The sequence below is a fragment of the Syzygium oleosum genome, unplaced genomic scaffold, assembly GCF_021117445.2.
Source record: "Syzygium oleosum isolate NSW1041296 unplaced genomic scaffold, Sole_v2.1 Sole_v2.01, whole genome shotgun sequence".
Classification (NCBI taxonomy): domain Eukaryota; kingdom Viridiplantae; phylum Streptophyta; class Magnoliopsida; order Myrtales; family Myrtaceae; genus Syzygium; species Syzygium oleosum.
The window spans coordinates 11,944,615-11,964,885 of NW_026607485.1; the positions used below are offsets into that span (position 1 = coordinate 11,944,615).

Here is a 20,271-nt window from a genome sequence, read left to right on the forward strand (position 1 = left end):
CATCGAACATTAGCTTAACGTTCAGCTACTGTATTAAACAAATTAAAAGTTCAAAGATCACATCGCACATCAGGCCAAAGTTCATGGACCGTTCGTGTCACTGTCCCATATAAAGAAAGGCCTGTGCATTGCAAGAACCGAGCATTGATTCGGAGGACGGCGACATTAAAGTGAATTCAGAATCAATATACCTTCGAACGGTTCATCTCTTTTAAAGCCCAAAAAAAAAAAAAATCGAAATCGTCCGTAATGAATGGTCCTAATCGAATTATCGATTTAAAATCGGATAAATTTAATTATCCGATAATTAGGAAGCACGGGTTTATAGAAAAACCATCTTCCATCCTCGCCGTCCAATCCGACCTCAAAATGTCCCAATTCCGTAAGCGTGTCGGAGAGAGAGGGAGAGCGAGAGAGAGAGAGAGAGAGGGGGGCTTCGATTTTCAATACGCGCAAAGCAAGCGGAAAAAAAAAAAGAAGAAAAAAAAAAGGGGGAAAAAGAAAAAGGAAAAACAAAAGTTTCAACGCGCAGAGAAAAAAGGGGAAAAGAGAGAGAGAGGGAGAGAATCATGAGCTCAACCACACCACCACCATCGCCACCACCACCTCCACCACCACCTGCAACTTCACCTCCACCCAAGTGAAAAGTAGTTGCTCTCCCTCCCTCCCTCCCTCCTTCCTTCCGCCGCGAATTCCGCCTCCCGTCCCCGCCGCCTCCCCGCCCCGCCGCCGCCGTCCCCCGCGGTCCATCGCCGCCGCCGCCTCCGCCGCCTCCGCCCGGAATCGCGCCCCCGCGCGCCGCCTCGATGTCCTAGGGTTTCCCGGGGTGTTCGCCGGCGATTTCCTCATCCCTCCCTAGCCTGGTTTCGCCGGGCGTTCCGGATCGGAGCGAGCGTCGGAATTGCTCGGAGTCAGCCCCCTGTCCCCCCCCCGCCCGGTAAGTTTCGCTCCGCTTCTCTAGAATCGAGCGGCGGCGAGAGCTTTCGTCTTCCTTTCCTTTGGCCGCATTTGCTCCGCCGGTTTTTTCCCCCCTTGTGAAAATGGAGGATTTGGATGGCCGTCGAGTTGCTTCCGTTAGGGGGAATTTTTTGCGCTTCGTGATCGCCTGGAATGATGCACGCTTTTACGTTCTCGCTCTATCCTCGAGCGGTTCCTGGCCAATAATTTCGGAGATTTGAATTTATCTGGTTAGCCACTCTTTCTAAAAGCGTCCGTCTGCTTCGCGTCGCCTAACTGGATCATAATGTCGCTTGCAAGTGTCGAGGTGCTCGTGTGGACCCATTGGAATTGCGTTGCGGAAGAAGTATTGTCGGTTAAGATCATGAGATCTCCTTGCTCAGCCAAAAAAGGAGGATTTAGTGTATTTGCAGCGCCTAATGCCCACTGAATTTAAAATCTTGTCACTCTGTTTCCTAACTCGAGCCTTCGGGTGACTATTTCGTGTTATGTCGGTTATCGCTCGTGGCACGTGTAATCTAACTGGCCGTGGTATGTCATTCTCTTGGCAAGAAGGTGCATAGATAGTGTATGTGGCGGTTTTGATGCGGTATCGACTTTTCGGGAGTATGCCATTTGGCTAGAGATTGAATAATTTGTGGAAAAGAAGCGCGTTGTTTGGTTATTGAAAGATCTTAGTCTAACATTCTTGGATAAGCGTTTTGCTTCCCTGGCGAGCCTGATTCATCAGGAACAGAATGTTGTGTCTAATTGGTTGCCCTTTTATTGTAATTATATGTTCCTATGGGGCTGACTTACTATCGTTTCATTTCCGTAGATACGAAGAGCATGAATCGGGCCATTTTGTGACCAATGGCGTGCAAGGATCTGGATATTTCCTTCTGCAGGACGAGATATTTGCCTAGTGCAGTTTGTGCTCTTTAGCAGTTGGCGACGATTAATTGACAAGTAGATTTGGGTGGTAAGGTTTAGAGTTGCGAGTCTGCTAATGGACTCCGCAAGATGTTGGTTCGGGAAGTTTAAGTCCAAAGATAGAGCAAGGTCGTCAAAAAAGAAAGATGTCGCAGGAAATGGGAAAGATGGGTCAAAGCCTCCAACGGGTGAAGAAGCACCTTCAAATGTCACCAAGCAGAAAGTTGCAGCAGCAAAGCAGTACATAGAAAATCATTACAAGAAGCAAATGAAGAATCTTGAAGAAAGGAAAGAACGGTATGGTTTTAATCTGGCAATTATGGATGAACTAAATGGGCAGCACTACATGTTTTTTATGATTCTTTTCTACTGGATCATGCCAAGTACTTCTTTCTCTATGTACTCATATACCTAGTAGTTCCTTTCTCTGAGCCGCCATTCTTGAGGATTGGGGTCTTTTTGGGAGATCCATGGCAAATAAATGAGGAAGTAGCTCGTAATATTTCTGCCGCATGATAGAATACGTAGATCATTTCATGGCTTCAAATTAATCATTTTAAGACCTATGACGTCAATAGAATGATCATTTTACACCAATAAATATGCTTGAGGGAAAGTTAGAATAAACTCGGCAATTGACTGGAATTGGGAGCAATATACTCGAAAATAATTATCTTGCCTTAAAGCACATCAAATGAGTGAATTGGTGTGAAGTAATTGTAGAACACCCGAGCGAAACTTGTACTTTTTTTACTTAATGCCTTATTCATTGGAGTATCCCAGATACGACAATGATATTCTAACGATGATGTCAGTAATTTTTTTTTTTTTTGACTGGCTAGAGTTTGTTCCTTCTACTGTTTATTACGGGTTGTGGTTTGTCTTCCATGTATCAGTGAGACCATTCATTGATGCTAACTTCAACTAATCTCACTACTCTTGCCAGTAAAGCACATGCTTTTAGAACTTTCCGGCATTATCTTTCCAACACTTCCTATTCCACTTGTCCTCCTCCATCTAAAGAGTTCTAGTTGTCTTCAACCTCCTCTGGTCCTATCAAGAACAGAGCATCTATTACGGTTTTGGCGAAGAGAAGAAAACTTAACTCTGTGAAACTGCTTTTCTCATTCAACGAGACTTCTGGGTCAGAACCATAAGTTGGCTTTTAAATCCTACTCTGCAAGGGTTGTTCTGCGAGACACAGAGTTGATGTCAGTACAACATCCTTTAATTGCTACTACAATTGTGAAGAACCTTAGTTATTGGAGAAAATATTTGCACCTAGTTAATACCTTCTCCTTTCTATACATTTAGGCAGTCAATTGCCTCTTAATGTCTCCTTGCGTTCTGTTTGTGGTAGAGCTTTTTCCTTCTTGCATTTTCTAATGTTAATGGAAGAAAATGCATTCTAAAATAATCAATAATTGAATCCCTCACATTTCTATGAGCTTTGGATCCAGGTAGGCTCCTTTCATTGTAGACACTCTGTTTTGGCAAGAATCTAACAGATCGGACAGTGATAAGATGGCAAGCAATGAAAGTTAGCAATCTAACAATGCATGTTACAGATATATTTTGTAGAAGCTCCCCTAGTACCTACATTCCCATGCATATGGAATGTTCTCTCAGGATTAAGTGGCTGTCCCGATGACGGGACCATGGCAAAGATGAGGACAAGTGGCTTAGTCTGTAGCTGCTTGAGAATTTCTTATGTTGATATCTCATGGCCTATACATTTGATTTCCTCAAGAGTGTGGAAAACTAATAAGGGAAGTCACATTTTTCATTTCTTTTTAAAAAGGTATCCAAATGGTATATGCGTGCGCATGTGTGTATGTGTACATTTTGAGCGTAGGAAAGTGGCCAAGTACTAATTACAGAGTGTTTTGATGCATCATTTTATATGCACATGTAGAGTTGATGCTCTGTATTGTCCATAAATGGATCAGGATGGTTGGGGTGTGTTTGTACATTAAAAAGTCTTTGCTACCTTTAATTCATGGTAGTGAAGTGAACGTGTATGTTTTGTAGTCGTCATATACTGGAGATGAAGCTGGCCGATGCCGATGTTACCGAGGAAGAGCAAAACAATTTGCTCAAGCACCTGGAGAAGAAGGAAACAGAATACATGCGCCTTCAGAGGCATAAAATGGGTGCTGATGATTTTGAGCCATTGACAATGATAGGGAAAGGTGCATTTGGTGAGGTATGGCATGATTGTTATCGCATAGTGCCCCGTGTCCATTATTCCCATATGTTGTTTGAGTAGACGTGAATTTTTTTCGTAAGAGGACTTTGCAGAGTAGTTGGTTTGCCGATGACTCTTTGTATATGAGAATCTCTTATTTAGCGCCTGGGAAGCACGGACACTCTCCGGGGCCTCCGTGTCGGTGTCGGACGTGTCGGACACCGACACTCTTTTTTTCATTATTTATTTATTTGTGGATTTGAATCAAATTAATTTGATTGAAATAATCATAAAAATGATGATTTATCATGTATATATGAAAATATACATTTAATATACAACGTGTTCCAAAGTGTTGGAATTCTCTATTTTTTGAGAAATGACGTGTCGGTGTGTCATGTCGTGTCGTGTGTCGGTGTCGGTGTCGGTGTCGGTATCGGTATCGGTGTCGGTGTCGGTGTCGGTGCTACTTAGTTAGAGCAATAATCTGATTTGATTGTAGAATGACTTCAGCATAGTAGCAGATATGGAAACTGTTTTAAGTGTTCAAGATTGCTTTTCTCGCGAGAAAATTGTTCTTTCTGTGGACCTTAATCTATTTTAGCATCTGCAGTAGACTGGGAATATAGTTCTTGATGTTTTCTTGTGCATTTTTCATAGATTTTGTGGTTCTGATACTTTTTCATATCCATTTACATGTCTTCTCTGAGTTTCATATTTTTTCTGTTGTATTGGCTATTTATTTTTTTTCTGATATCTTTCCATAGCGAATCAAGCCTTTGATCCTGATTCTAGTGTTTGCTTTTATGGTGCAGGTCAGAATATGTAGGGAGAAGGCAACAGGTCATGTATATGCTATGAAGAAGCTTAAAAAATCTGAGATGCTTCGTAGAGGACAGGTATACTTGTCTCCAGGCTGCCATAGATGGGATTCAGGATCTTATCGTATCTACTTTTAACTTGCAAATGTATTATTCAGGTCGAACATGTGAAAGCAGAGAGGAATCTACTTGCAGAGGTTGATAGCAATTGCATTGTCAAGCTATATTGCTCCTTCCAGGATGAAGAATATCTCTATCTCATTATGGAGTATCTACCTGGTGGAGATATGATGACTTTGCTAATGAGGAAGGACATATTGACTGAAGATGAGGCCAGGTTCTATGTTGCAGAGACTGTTCTGGCAATTGAATCCATCCATAAACATAATTATATTCATAGGTAGTGCATTGTTAATAGTCAATACCCTACTTCTATTTCCTTTAGTTGTTTCCCTCATGATTCATTGAAATGACTAATGATGCATCTTGCCAACTTATGTTGCAGAGATATCAAGCCTGACAACTTGCTGCTTGACAGAAATGGTCATATGAAATTATCAGATTTTGGTTTATGTAAACCACTAGATTGCAGTAACCTGCAAGAAAAGGACTTCTCTGTGGGAAACAATCTTAGTGGGGCTCTTTCAAGTGATGGCCGACCTTTGGCTTCAAAGCGAACTCAACAGGAGCAACTGCAGCATTGGCAGAGGAACAGAAGGACGCTGGTAAGTTTTAACTCAAGTAGGATTGGTGTCACCTTTTTGGTCAGACATCATTCAAAACAAAACAAATCGTGCTAAATATTAATCCTCACATTTTTTTTGTGTGTTCCTCTATTTTTTTTGTCCGGGACATACATGGGATTTATGTGGATGATCATTCACGGCCAATTTTCAGTATTATTCCGTGCAATTTCATTACTCTTGGTACTTGTGTATGTTGTTATGTGAACTTTTAACAATACCTAATGCAGGCTTATTCTACTGTTGGCACCCCGGATTATATTGCCCCAGAAGTTCTTTTGAAGAAAGGTTACGGGATGGAATGTGATTGGTGGGTATTTTCGAGGAAAAAAAAGAAATAGTGGAAAAGAAAATGCCTTCTTATCATTTTGTCTCTATTTGTTTTTCAAAAATGTTTTTCCTTTTATTTATTTTGGTGATCTTTGGCTACTACTTCTGCAGGTGGTCTCTTGGTGCCATCATGTATGAAATGCTTGTGGGATACCCTCCTTTTTACTCCGATGATCCTATGTCAACATGTAGAAAGGTGTCTTAGCATTGAAATCCTAATTTTTTTTTTGCTGATACTTTATCTTCATAAGTGCCAGTGTTTTTATGGAAAAATGAAGTTGAATCACTTAATAGTAGATGAGCTCCCCTTGTTACCAATATGTGTGTTTTAGGGACAGTGTTGTGCTCCTAACAATGTAATCTCTTTTCATCAACAGGATGTGAATGTACATATCTATATGTAACACTGTAGCTGTAGATATGAACCGAATTATGGCCTTTTTTCAGTGATCAATAAACCCACCATTCTTTGACAATGACAATGATGAACATTTCATAACACGTGTATGGTGGTGGCTGAAATGTGGGATGACTGGGGCTCAGATTCATATGGACTTTTGTTACTTTAAATGAATAACAGGCTCATATATGTGTTGTTGAACTTATTGAATTATTCAGGTTTCAAGGTTAAAATGAAATCTCTATTTTGAGCTGGAATACTCATGTGTGGTGTTGTTTAATTCGGTCATCTATACTTGGCCTTTTGTCCTCACAATTATTTAATATGAATGCTTTCTTCGGCAGATTGTGAATTGGAGGACTCATTTGAAATTTCCTGAAGAAGCAAAGCTGTCTCCAGAAGCTAAAGATCTCATAAGCAAACTTCTATGTAACGTCGACCAGAGGCTGGGAACAAAAGGGGCTGATGAAATTAAAGTATGGGGTCTTAAGTGTTCAATTCTTGACTATTGAACTCTTACAGCTTCTGACCAAAAAAAAATAAAATCTTACAGCTAATGAGCTGAAAATGACAATTGAAAGGGTGCATTTGTGGTTACAGGCCCATCCATGGTTTAAAGGGATCGAATGGGACCGGTTGTATCAGATCAAAGCTGCTTTTATTCCTGAGGTCAACGATGAGTTGGATACTCAGAACTTCGAAAAATTTGAAGAGGTAGATGAGTACATAATGTATTGCTTTGGCATGAAAATGATTGCTAAAGGAAGAAATATCTGTGGCAGATTACTGCTGTTGGGATATATATAGTTTTTTCCTTCTATCTCTAACTTCTATTATACCATGGTGATGTAGGCCGACAATCAAATTCAAACTTCAACAAGATCAGGTCCATGGAGAAAGGTTGGTACATAAATCATTTTCAGATGCATTTTATAAGCTGTATCACATTCCTACTTATATTTTAATCTTTTAGCTTCTGCCACAGTATCATTCTACTAAATGCAAGGTGCATGTTTGCACTAATGTTGAACTGTTGTTTCCTAATGTTCTTGACAATGCAAAGAACCTTTTTGGGGTATAGTCCTTGCCTCGAAGGGGTCAATTCGGAAAAAAAATCAAGTATTTATCTTTCTGTATTTTTCACTGACCTTGCATTTATAGAAAGTCCACAATAACTGGGTTTAGTTGGACCAAATCGTGGGCCTTGAGGAGGCCATTTTAAGGGGTTTTGGCCAAAACCTATTTAAACTTGAAAATTGGACCAAACGTCAAGCTTTTCTCTGTTTTATATTAGGACTTCTTCAGAACACATACTTTTGGATTTGTATGGTCTTAAGTATCTGTTTTTACCCTCTCCTTTGATCATATATTTGTGATGGCTGTATCCATATACCTTTCTTACATACTCAGACCTTCTGTTACTCTCTAGCAAAAGGGGATCACCCTTGGGACTCTCTACTGTGATATTTGTGTGTGTGTGTGTGTGTGAATATATATGTTATATATCCTCGTACGTACATACATACATACATATATTTATACACATAGAAGTTTTCTATCAGACTTTTAACTGGAAGTGTACTGGCATCTGATGAATTGTTCCCTTTCTGACTGCAGATGCTCTCATCCAAGGACATCAACTTTGTCGGTTACACATATAAGAACTTTGAGATTGTCAATGATAATCAGTTGCCTGGAATAGGTATAACTCTCTTTCTGCAATTGTTAATAGTCTGCTGGAATCGCATGCTTTCTCTTTGTTAATGCAATAAGGCATCGGCAAACGTGGAGCTATGCTATGACATGATAGTGCAGATGTTGTCTATATTCTATTATCTCTGGTGCATGCTCTCTGGAGCTTGTCAAAACCGTGTTCTGGTTTTGAACATGCCAAACTCAATAGATGGACCAAATTGCTCTGTTATATTTTTCACTATTCTACCAGTCAGCCTGTTTTCTGTACTACATGAAAAATTCGTGTTACTATAGGTTTTGGACTGTTCATACTTAGCATTCTACACCAGTCTAAACCTATCTCAAAGAGGATCACATTTGGTGTTCCATCTTTACAATTTTACTCGTCCTACAACTTTTTACGTTAAAGTTCCGACGGTCTTGGCCTGTTTTCCTTTTCAAAGTATGGCAATCTTCATAGGAAGTGAATATATATAATGCTGAACTCTCAAAGACTGCAATAGTTCACTTACTTGGTCCTTCTGTTTACAGCCGAACTGAAGAAGAAGAACACGAAACCCAAAAGGCCATCCATCAAGTCTCTCTTTGGTAAGAGCTGTAGAGAATGTTTTTTCTTGATAACTCTAAAGACACGTGTTCACGCATGCATAGCTTCTTTCTTACAAATAAGCACCCAGCTTGTTATGCTTCTCTATGCTGAGGAATGATCAAATATAGCTAGCGGGGAAGGTGCTAATGAAGCCACCTAAGAAAAACATCTGTATCTCGACACTCGAGAAGCTTATCTGTTTTCCCTCTGTGTTTTTGTATGTTCACAGATGATGAGTCGGGCACAGCGGCTAGTCGACCTGTTCACGGCAGCTTTATGAACCTCCTGCCCCCTCAACTCGAAGTTCCCGAGAAGCATAGCGAATCCAATTGACCTGCCCTGACGCCTCGCGGTTTTCCACCGAATACTGACATGTTTAGTTTTGCCGCTTCTGGCGCTCCGGTGTTGCAGATCGACTCCTTCTGGGGAGTTAAAGGGGGGTGGGCGAGGGTCCCCGAGACAACCGAGTTTGAGATGTCGACGTCGTAAGTCGCCCTCTGACTGTTAGCTTTGGATCTGGAAAAAAAAAAACTCTTGTAAGATAGATAATAGGGGGGTTTGGCGAAAAATTATTCGTGGTGATTCAATTTGAGGGAGTGATGTGCAATTCTTTCGTCGCAGTGGTCATGTAATTAAAAAACAAAACGCAATAGACGGGTGAAAAAGCTTTTAAGGTGTGAATACGACTGTGAGTAAAAAAGGAAAGAAAAGGCGTGTGAATGTGTCGTCTTGAAAAGGTGGTGGGAATCGCTTTTTGGTCGCGCTCTCTTTTGCTGTTCTTGGTCGAAGAAGAAGGCGGAGGAGGAGATGCTGCTTGTTTGTCGCCACTGACATCCCCCCAGGGGAAAAAACACAGTTCTGAGGTATGTGGCAGCTATTCAGTGGAAGTGTACAGCAGTGGCTCTCTGTCCTTTTCCTTTACGCCTCCCCTTTTTGCCTGGAACGATCTTTCCAGGCATCTCCAAAGAAAGAAAGAACTGTTTTTTTTTTAAATATCACAGACTACAGGGACTAGTCTGCAAAACGATTCTTGGATCGAATTTTGCGAAATCGCACCGGAATTCTATCCATTTTAGAGATTTGGGGATCTTGGGTCATATATTATGGTTTTGGTGGATGTGGGGGAATGGGAGTGGGGTGCGGTGTGGCTCCAGGAAATTGGGAGCGCTAATGTTGATTTCTGGAAGTTAGCGACGACCCATGTTAGGTCGCTGGATGATCTTTTAAAAAAACGTTTCCATCCCTCGTTGCACAAGCTTTGTCGACATTGCGTGTCGCATGAAGTACATCTGGTGGATGGAACACTTCAATGTCTTTGTTAGTAGTATTTTAGTTGTCAAAGAGACGACGCATTTCTGGCATGGTAAGGCAAACGATAAAATTGGAAACGTACCCGGGTAATGTATAACTAAAGAGTCGAGTCTTTAGTCTCCTTAGGAAAACGATACTAATGGTACCCGAATTTTGGCTCTCTGTGTAATGTGATTCTAGAATTTTTGATTAGTTCAATTCGGTCTATGAACTTTAGCCCAATGTGCAATGTGATCTTTGAATCGCAATTTGTTTGATGTGATCATTAATTTTTCGTACATGTTCAATTTAATCCCTGTACTAGCTAATCTATGACTAGATTGAATCTAGGAATATAAGAATCTCAGGCCTAGATTGAATATTTACCAAAAGTTCAGAGATCACATTAAACGAATTAAAAGTTCATGAACCACATTGCATATTGGTATTTGTGTCATTATCCTTAAATCATAAGTTTAGGGATCACATTGAACAAATTAAAAATTCAGGGGCGGATGTAATTGCATATTAGGCTAAAATTCAGGGATCATTCGTGCCGTTATACCTAATCTCTTTGATGCATAAAATTACCCTTATTAGTCGTCGAAGTTGGGTTTTCGTGTTTGATTCAGCACAGCAGTCAGACGGGACCGACTTTTGCGTATTTCGAGGAGCCTGTTTTGTTATGTAGGGGGAATTAAGAGCCGAATGAGACCCGTCTCGCTTAGTTCTTTAACTCGATTTGCCTTTCGCGGGCCAAGTGCGGTCTATTTCTTGTCTATACGTATGTCTTCATGTGCCGATTGAAGCTTTTGGATGAAGGATCCATAGTACGAATTTTATTTTTTTGGGGCCAAGCATAGTACGGCTATTTTACCATTGGGCCAATTTACTTTAAATTTTTTTTTATTGGCCAGAGGCGATTTGGTTTTCTATTAGCCTCATATTGTGAAGGACAATTATTCCAAGGATTTCATTAATGCTTATATTATGAGATTGCAATTTGTCATCCAAATTCTCCTTTTAACTTTTGGGTACGGGGCCTGATAGAGTTACATTGGCCCGGCACATATTCGATCTGGACTCGACACGTTATGCGAGGCTCGATGCTTTGAATCCCGGTCGAGTTCGGTTCCTCGAGTTCAAGCTCGACTCTGTAGCGTCCTCACGAGCTCGAACCCATTTCAATCAACAACAGCTACATGTTTTGTCTTAGGTTTAGCGCAAATTCAAATTAGAGCTCGAGTTCTCGCAGTACATCACTAATCGAAAAAAAAAAGAAGAACTAAAATAGATACACTTCTCCATTTAAAGTATAAAATCCAGCAACTTAATTGCATTCCTCATTCGCTCAAATCAATTACTTCAAAGCTCAAACTTGACCCCCATTTCTTGGAGAGGGCTCGAATTAGAAAACAATCAAAGCATGAGATTTTATAATCATTCGAGTGGAGCTCAAGTAACTGACTGGTCTGCACATCCTCACAAAAGAAATTTTTTTCCTTTTTAAATTTATTTATTTATGTTTTCTTAATATCTTTAATTATTAAAATCAAGATGGGTATCTCCAATTTAGGCATCCTCCAATTGTTGGGTGCTTCTTACCATTTCTGTTTGGGCAGTGCCAGATGGAAGCGAGCTCACACACAGCAAGCACATACCCACCTCACCTTATCTTTCTCTCCCACACACACACACACACACACACATATATATATATACACAAATTTAACAAAAAAAAAAAAGAAGAAATTAGCAGATGCATACAACAGCAAAAAAACAATCAAAACCAAAACAGACCCTATCAAAAAGAGATAAAAAAACCAGAAACAAAAAAAAAAAGAATAGAAAATCCCCCCAATAATTTCACCTATCACCCCCTCCCTCTCTCTCTCTCTCTTCCCCTTCCCCTTCCCCTTCCCCCCCTCTCTCTCTCTCTCTCCTCCTCTCCCTTCATCCATCATCCAATTTCATCACTTTTTCCCCTCTCTCTCTCCTTCTCTCTCTCTTCTTCTCCTTCTCTCTCTCTTTCATTCTGGGTCGATATTCTTTTCTGCAGAATCTCCGATTCTTTGCCCAAGAAACCTTAAAATCTCCTCTGCCCTTCGACTCAGATCCGAAGATACCTCCGACCCTCCATTGATTTCCCCAGGAATTTCCCTCCTTTCACCTTACAATCTCCGAAACCCCACCTGCCCCAGATTATTCTTTTCCCACTCCAGAGTTTCCCCCTTTCTTCCCCCTCTGTTCCAATTCCCTTCCTCTTCGTTTTGCCGGCGCAATGTCGCATCACGGACGCCTCCCCCTAGGGCTTTCTCCTCGTGCCGGTTGATGGGTATTTGTCAAGTTTGCTCCTTGACGATTGTGGTTCGTGGGTGTCCGATATTGGAGTTGCCTGCATAGATTTGTTGGGTTCTGTTGGAAATTCTTGATAGAGATTTTTCTTTTTTTTTTTTAGCTCTTGTAAAGCTCCTTTTTCGAGAGGTTTGGGGGGCATTTTGATTTTGGTGGTAAGTCGATCGATCTGCAATCTTTTTTTGGGGAGAAAGATCCCTCTTTCGGGTGAGGCAGAATCTAAGTTTGGATCTGGGACGAGCGTCTTGAGGATTATGTGCCTGGATCGTCTCTGACCCGGGGGACGGAATTTATCGGAGTTGGGGAAAAAGTTGGTTAGTTTTGTTGTACTATTCTCGTTTCTTGGAAGATTGGATCATGGATCATGTGATTGGTGGCAAATTTAAGCTTGGCCGGAAGATCGGTAGCGGATCATTCGGGGAACTATATTTGGGTATGCATTCTTTTTTCTGATTCAATTGAAATAATGGGTGTTCTTTTCTTTTTTGTTTTTTTGTTTTTTTCGGATTTGGGACCGTGTGTTGGGTTCCCTTGATGGTGGATCGGAGCATGTTTGGCTAATGTTGCGGTGGTTTTGTTCAGGAATCAATGTGCAGAGCGGAGAGGAAGTGGCAATAAAGTTGGTATGTTTCCGGAGCTTGTCGTTTAGTGGATGGGAATTTATTGCCTGATGTGGTCCATGAACATTATTTTTGTTGGTTAATGGTGCTTGATTGTAAGAACTCGCATTGTGGCATTGATAGCATGAATGCCATTTTTTTAAAATTTTGTTAATATGATATATATTTGATCTTTCTTAAGGAGATGTATGTTTGATTATTTAAATTATGATTTGCGAGGAAATCGGTACCTTTTGTCAGTAATTTGGTGTGGCTTCTATATGTCAATCTGTTTTCTGATTTTTTTTTTCCTTGTTTGCTTTTCCATTACTACTAGAGGCTGTAGCAAATTAGGCCTGGAACTTACCTTTATTATGTTCTCTGGTTTTGAATATTTACAATGTGCTTTTGTCTAATCGTGTTGAAAGTGGTTCTTAAGTACATTTCAGATTAAACTGTTCAATTCCATGCAAACATCACACTTATTACTCACAACAAACCTATTTCATTTCTCAGTGCACCGATGGCTATTTGCAGTAATAGGTGCCCCTTCATCTTGGGCATCTTCTAGTGTCACCATAGAAAATGTTGTCTCAAATTTTCTGTTGGTTTGAGTAGATAGCTTCAGAGAAAACTATTTGTCCAACCTCTCAACTTAAGGTGCTTTCTCAAGCATGGTTATTAGTTATTGGTAGATTGATAAGTATGAATTCACTTAGCTGATTTCTAAAATGAACCAGCTTTTATTTCCTTAATTTTTTTTCTCTTATTTGATATTCCCTCTCACTCTTTGCATCTCTTCTTGTTATTATTGTGTGAGAATTGTAGACTTAACCAAGGAATTAATTTTTTGTATCTACTGTTGCATGGAACCTGATGTTCAGGAATCTGTGAAGACTAAGCACCCTCAGCTTCACTATGAGTCAAAAATATACATGCTGCTTCAGGGAGGAAGTGAGTTGTGCTTTAATTTTCTTCTTTCTTTCTTTCTTTCTACCTTCCTTTCTTTCTCTTTGCGTGAGTTTAAGTTGCAAGCTGTGTAATATATGTTAAATCAATTATTCTTTGGCCAATGTTTTGTTCTTAATTTATGAAGCCGGTATTCCCCATCTGAAATGGTTTGGAGTTGAGGGAGAGTACAATGTAATGGTTATTGATCTTCTTGGACCAAGTTTGGAGGACTTATTCAACTATTGTAATCGAAAGTTTTCTTTGAAGACTGTTTTGATGCTCGCGGATCAATTAGTAAGTTTTCCTATTCTAATGAACGGTGCTTTTGGATTAAGTAGATACCAAACTTATTTGCACTCTGCGCATCTTTTGCAGATAAATAGAGTTGAGTATATGCACTCACGGGGTTTTCTCCATCGTGATATAAAGCCTGACAACTTCTTGATGGGTTTAGGGCGAAAAGCTAATCAGGTGATTTGATGATTGACCTTTAGATTCTTCTGGCACATATACAATTACCTTTACAGTTGTTTATGTATGAACTAACACAGAACTCTCATGTGTCTTTGAAAGACTTCCATATGCTTTTGCTTTGAAGTTTTGGATGGTGGAAGTGAGAATATCTGGAATAGTGGTTTGGTTGAATTGTTTGTTTTTATGGTGATAGATATGCAAATGGTTATGCTTAATGTTTCACATTTTGGGACCACAGGCCCACGACCAACTGGATAGGGTTGGATTGAGTCCCTGGTCTGTGAAATGGATGGAAACGTCCTAAAGGAGAGCCTACTGGGGAAACTAAGGATTGGAAAGGAAACCTAATGTTAATGAAAAGAAATCACGGAGAAATATTCACTAGCATTTTGTATTGTTTACCTCTGCATCTGTCACATCTGTTTAATTTTATCTCTTTATTTTGTTGTACCTGAGCATTGTCATCTAATGCTGTTGGACTTTTTTCCTCCCAGGTGTACATTATTGACTATGGTCTTGCTAAAAAATACAGGGATCTTCAAACACACAAGCACATTCCATACAGGTATTGGAGATGCATACTTCTATATTTGACAAATACTGTTTATATCTACATCCAGAACAAAGTGTATGTTTGTCTGTTTCATGCACATAAGCTAAGCTGTAACTACCACTGGTGTTTTGTTCTTTATTAAATTTGTTATGCTAGTTATGTATGTGAATGATATCTTCTTTCCAGAAGAATGTGCGTTCATCTGGTAAAACTGTAAATTACCACTTTAGTATCGGAGGAAGTAAAACCGTTTTGGTTGCAAAGAAAGTGGAACTTTCTGGCTTTCTCTGGTGCCTTAGTGCTGTTCAAAGTATCTCTTGCTTCTGTCTGTCTTACACACGAAAGTCTATCGACTCCTTTGTTTTATGCTTTCAACAGTTTTTGTCTTTTCACTGAAGTGGCAATTCACATCCCTGAAATTGTTTTTCCCTGTTTTAGAACTTTCCCGTTCTCTTCAACCAAGTCCAAAGGCGGGAATCATTGATTGCACAATTTATCTTCGTTTTGCAGGGAAAACAAGAATCTTACAGGAACAGCTCGCTATGCTAGTGTCAACACTCATCTTGGAGTTGGTCAGTGTATATTTTTCATCCAAGAAAGGCATTTTTCGATTTTGCAAGCACTTATTTAGACAAATTTCAAACATTATGATTGCGTAATGACATGTTTTATATATTTCATGCAGAACAAAGTAGGAGAGATGATTTGGAATCTCTTGGTTATGTGCTTATGTACTTTCTTCGAGGAAGGTTGACTGCAAACCGAGATGCTTGTTTCACCTAAACTGATTATTCAAGTTATACTTTGACACTTCTTTTGTTTTGCATCTCAGCCTTCCATGGCAAGGCCTGAAAGCAGGCACTAAAAAGCAGAAATATGACAAGATTAGTGAAAAGAAGATGCTCACTCCCATTGAGGTATTATTGCTTTTAACTTAGGGAAGCTGATTGGACCCATTCTACCTTTGGCGAAGAATCTATTGGATTTGGATGCAACATTTTTTCTGGGCATGTCCCATTTTCTAGAAAAACTAACATCAAGGACAGGAAATGAACATCCCCATTTATTTTACAGGTTCTCTGCAGATCATATCCATCTGAATTCACATCATACTTCCACTATTGCCGTTCATTGCGGTTTGAGGACAAACCAGATTATTCATACCTGAAGAGGCTATTCCGGGATCTATTTATTCGTGAAGGTGAGGGCAAGTTTTCTTTGGGTTATCAGTTTGCTAAGTGGTCTTTCTGTGAATCTCTGAAGATAAATCTATCACCTGTTGTAGGTTATCAATTTGACTATGTTTTTGATTGGACCATACTGAAATACCCACAGATTGGCTCCAGTTCTAGAGCACGGGTAATCTTTAGTTTCCACTTTTGGATTTTTACTTTTTAGGGATCACAAAATTTTTAGTGCCTATTTTCCTTTGTCGTAGAAATCCAGTTCTTAATTCTTGTGATTTTCTTACAGCCAAGCGGTAAACCTGCTCTAAATCCAGGACCTTCTGCAGAGAGAGCAGAAAGGCCTTCTGGTAAGCTCCTTCGAAAGTTTAAAGCCTTTATGTGTTTCAGTAGTGTACATAACTGATTTGCAAAATTTCTGTTCTAAAGTTCTACTAGAGAAGAAGTATGTAGGGAGCTTTCAGTTCGTGTTTTTATAGTGTATTTCACTTTAAATGACAAGTCAATCTAACGAACATCTCATGACACGTTTGTCTAGTGGGACAAGAGATTCGAGAGAGACTCTCAGGTGCTGTTGAGGCATTTGCCAGGAGGAATGGCTCCGGCCATGGTTTGCATGGTGATCATTCCAGGCACAGATCTTCAGATGATGTGCCCTCATCCAAGGATGTGGTAAAGTGAAATTACAATTGAAAAATGTATCCAAGTGGTTGTTCGTTATATTTCTTCAATGAACAATTGTTGGGAACTTGTCGTTGGATCCATCCTCACATGTACATATGGGTTTCCATTTAATTGGGCCTTACACACAAGCATGTTTTGAGAAATTGCTACACGCTTTCAAATGCTTATCTTCTTGCATATGTGACGGGTACATGCACTGGAGTAATTAACAATCCCACACGTGTAAGGAGTTGGGTGCATGCTAAACTTTGGATCTTGTCTATGTTTGTAGTCAGCGTGTCTTTGCCTCATTAGTGATGTGTTCTTATTCCCAGCAAGCTGATTCTGAGAAAGGCCGCTCTTCTTCTCGCAATGGAAGTACTTCAAAGAGAGCAGTAATATCAAGCAGCCGACCAAGCTCCTCTGGTGAGCCCAGCGATGGTCGGTCAAGCCGGTTGGTATCAAGCAGTGGACGCCTGTCCACCACCCAGAGGGTTCAACCCGGTTTCGAGTCCAAATCGTCATCCTTCACCCGTTCTGGGGCCACAAGGGGCAGCCGGGACGATGCACTTCGGAGCTTCGAGCTTCTATCTCTTGGCACTAACAAGAGAAAATAAATGATGGAATTCCGCCTGATGGGGCTAGCGTGCATTGCTGGTGCTCTAATGTCTCTGTAGTGTATGAACCCAGGAGGCTATTATGGGACGACATGATTACTTTGGTTGCATATGTATATCTCCGATGCTGGGTTCTATTCAGAAGCTGAAGAACCTATTTGAAGTTCTTGAAGCAGTTTGGACTCACTTGTTCCATCGGGAATTGTTTCTGTCAAAAAGAAAACACATTATCTGGGGCAAGAAAGTTTGAGAAAAATCTCACTTGAGGGAATTGTTAATATGTTTGAGACCGTTTGTAGCTGTAATAAGTACCTTTTTAATTTCTGCTGAAGAACATTTGTCATATCTATAAGATGCTATATCAATGCCCCTCTTAATGTAATGGTGTCTTGTATCCTGTTCTGCATTTGGTGGAGGATCTTTGTTGAATGCCTTCTTCTGGTCCAGCACAACTCTTCTAGGATTCACATGATGTTACATGATGAACTTCATCTTGTATTAATGGTGGAGGTTGCTGAGGTTTGGGTATTCCGTTGGTATGGTCCCTTGGAAATGAAAGTTATGCCTAGACCAAGTTCTTGTTCCTTGCTCATTAAAGTATTCGCCGCCCCGTCTTGCCCCATTGAACATGAATGTAAAGTTTCTGGAAGCATTCTAATAAGTAGGCGACGGCATTGCTTGTATTTATGATATATAAGCACATAACTGTTTGGTATTTGGGAGTGCTTTGTGGACCTAGCATTAGCCATTCTACTATCAATTTTCTTAACAGTTATATGTACAATGATCATGTGCCGTGTTTTTCATGGTTCTTGAGAATTTAAGATTTTGACTATTGATCGATTAAGGATTTAAGATTATATGTTGGCCAAATTGAGAACTCATGGTTTTTAAAAAATCAAAACCAAATCTCAAGCTCGCCGTATGTGAAAATTAGGCATCGGAAAATCTGACGTGACTCCCGCGTGAAATACTTAGTTATTTGCCATATGTCATTTTTGATGGCTGAATTCGTTGATGGCAAGTCCGCTACTTGACCGGGCCTTTTTGGAAACCTTAAGTCCTCCATAGATTTAAATAAAACCGTAACTCAATCGATGAAAGCCAAAATCTTAAATCCTGTTTTTGCACTTATCCCAGAATCTCTCTCCAATAAAATAACACTGTGACAGGCCCCATATGACCTTAATGACCGCAAACTGGGATTGTCTGTCTGAAAATCCTGATTCTCAGTAAAGCCATTGTTTTTGACTGGTCAATTTGGATATAAAAGTACTATTGTTCTCCTTATTTGTCTGAGCTACAAATAAGGATATCCACCAAAACACTCTTCATATAGGTCAACCTCAGGATGCTAAATGGTGTTTTGTCAGAAAAGAGGGAACACTGCTCCAAACCCATCTCCTCCATTATGTTTTGAAATGAAGAGAATAACATACTTAAACAGCCCTCGAAGGATCTGAGTTTTATCTCAAAATTTTTTTGTCTCTCCTCTTTTGTGAAGTTATGGAGAACTTGTTGCTTGGCCAGGTTAAAAAGCAGGCATCATCTTTTCTACAAGAGAAGTACAAAGCTGCTAGGCTGGCCTTAACTGATGTTACTGAAGCAGAAATGTATGTCCTCTTTCTTACTTATTTTCAATGATATTATGACCTTTCTGTTGCACAAAAGAGTTTTAAGGGCCACCCATTTACTTCCATTCTACGTTGTGCAAATTAAGCTTGGCGGAGGATGTTACGAACAATGATCCATTGAGCCCGGATGCGAGAACGATGACTCAAATCGCAGAGGCGTCCTATGATATAGACGACTACTGGAGAGTCGTCGATGTTCTCCATAGAAGGTATCATAAAGATCCATCTTTTGATTGTTACAATCAGTCATACTCACAATGAAGAACACATACAACTTAATTTAGCATTCACATAAGACACAATCACTAATACTGCCTCTATCACCAAATGCAGGTTGCAGAGCATTGATTGGAAGCAATGGAGGCAATATTACAAAACTCTGGTCCTCCTTGACTTCTTGCTAACGCATGGTCCCGAGGAATTCGCGGAAGAGTTTGAGGGTGATGTTGCCATCATCGAGGAGCTCGGCACCTTTCAACATGTTGATGGAAAAGGGTAAATTATAGGCAATGCCTCAAGTTATTTCGCTGTCATGGCTATTCGCAACCGTGATATATACCTGTTTGACTCCAAGTTCCTTGTTTTTTGCGTCTTCGCTCTTTTTCCTGGTCTCAGATTCAACTGGGGCGTCAACATGCACAAGAAAGCTGAGCAAATACTAAAACTTCTGGGAGACCGAGAAACGCTCAAGGAAGCTCGTCTGAAAGCTCTGAAAATAACGAAAGAAATACAAGGATTTGGGAGTTCCACCTCGTCTCCATCATCGCTGTCTTCTTGTTCTAATTCTGATACGTTAAGGACATCGTCCTTTGGCTCTAGCTCTACAAGTTCCACCTGGAATGACGCCAACGATCCATACAGGCTCGACCAATTTTCCCCGAGAAAGGAATTTAGAGAGAGTTATACTAGTGATTTCTTGTCTAAAACCAAGAACCGATCACACCGGTGGGATCACCACGCAACCAAAGAAATGGGGTCGTTGCTCGATCCAGAAGACGATTATCATGAGCAGAAAAACGGCCTGATGAGCGGAATTTGCTCAAAGCTGGCGGCTTTGAGTCCAAGGAAAGCAAAGGGTACTGAAAAGATTGCATTCAGGAGTTTGTCCAATACCGGAAAGGAGATGAGGAAGAACTTTGAACGACAATTTTCGATTGGATATTGAGCATTATGCAATTAGCCGGTCTGCAGTGTTAGGAGTTACTCATAGATTGTTCATCGCACAATTTTTCATCGTATTCGCACAATTTTTCATCGTACCTACCGAATCGTATTCATCCTGTGCAGATACAAACAGGCGTAAGTAAGAAATCATA

At 40.2% G+C, this 20,271-nt stretch overlaps 3 protein-coding genes across 3 annotated transcripts; all 3 read left to right on the top strand.

Annotated features, from left to right (window-relative positions):
* The first annotated feature begins 1,774 nt into the window (after positions 1 to 1,774).
* Positions 1,775 to 9,316, top strand: LOC115683543 (uncharacterized). The gene is made up of 13 exons (XM_030608085.2): positions 1,775 to 2,166; positions 3,901 to 4,075; positions 4,873 to 4,956; positions 5,037 to 5,278; positions 5,384 to 5,603; positions 5,852 to 5,931; positions 6,063 to 6,147; positions 6,696 to 6,827; positions 6,952 to 7,065; positions 7,204 to 7,251; positions 7,969 to 8,053; positions 8,578 to 8,634; positions 8,865 to 9,316. Exons 1-13 carry the CDS (start codon positions 1,946 to 1,948, stop codon positions 8,966 to 8,968), a joined length of 1,647 nt encoding a protein of 548 aa, XP_030463945.1. The 5' UTR covers positions 1,775 to 1,945; the 3' UTR covers positions 8,969 to 9,316.
* Positions 9,317 to 11,918: 2,602 nt separating this feature from the next.
* LOC115683539 (casein kinase 1-like protein 10) lies at positions 11,919 to 17,750 on the top strand. Its single transcript, XM_030608081.2, has 14 exons — positions 11,919 to 12,713; positions 12,863 to 12,903; positions 13,764 to 13,833; positions 13,976 to 14,124; positions 14,206 to 14,301; positions 14,799 to 14,869; positions 15,368 to 15,429; positions 15,543 to 15,606; positions 15,690 to 15,774; positions 15,932 to 16,058; positions 16,143 to 16,216; positions 16,331 to 16,391; positions 16,580 to 16,713; positions 17,040 to 17,750. The coding sequence occupies exons 1-14, from the start codon at positions 12,638 to 12,640 to the stop codon at positions 17,319 to 17,321; spliced, it is 1,392 nt and encodes a 463-aa protein (XP_030463941.1). The 5' UTR covers positions 11,919 to 12,637; the 3' UTR covers positions 17,322 to 17,750.
* A 143-nt stretch (positions 17,751 to 17,893) lies between these two features.
* On the top strand, positions 17,894 to 20,188 carry LOC115683530 (epsin-3). Its single transcript, XM_056312604.1, has 4 exons — positions 17,894 to 18,934; positions 19,042 to 19,164; positions 19,289 to 19,450; positions 19,571 to 20,188. The coding sequence occupies exons 1-4, from the start codon at positions 18,828 to 18,830 to the stop codon at positions 20,118 to 20,120; spliced, it is 942 nt and encodes a 313-aa protein (XP_056168579.1). The 5' UTR covers positions 17,894 to 18,827; the 3' UTR covers positions 20,121 to 20,188.
* Positions 20,189 to 20,271: the final 83 nt, after the last annotated feature.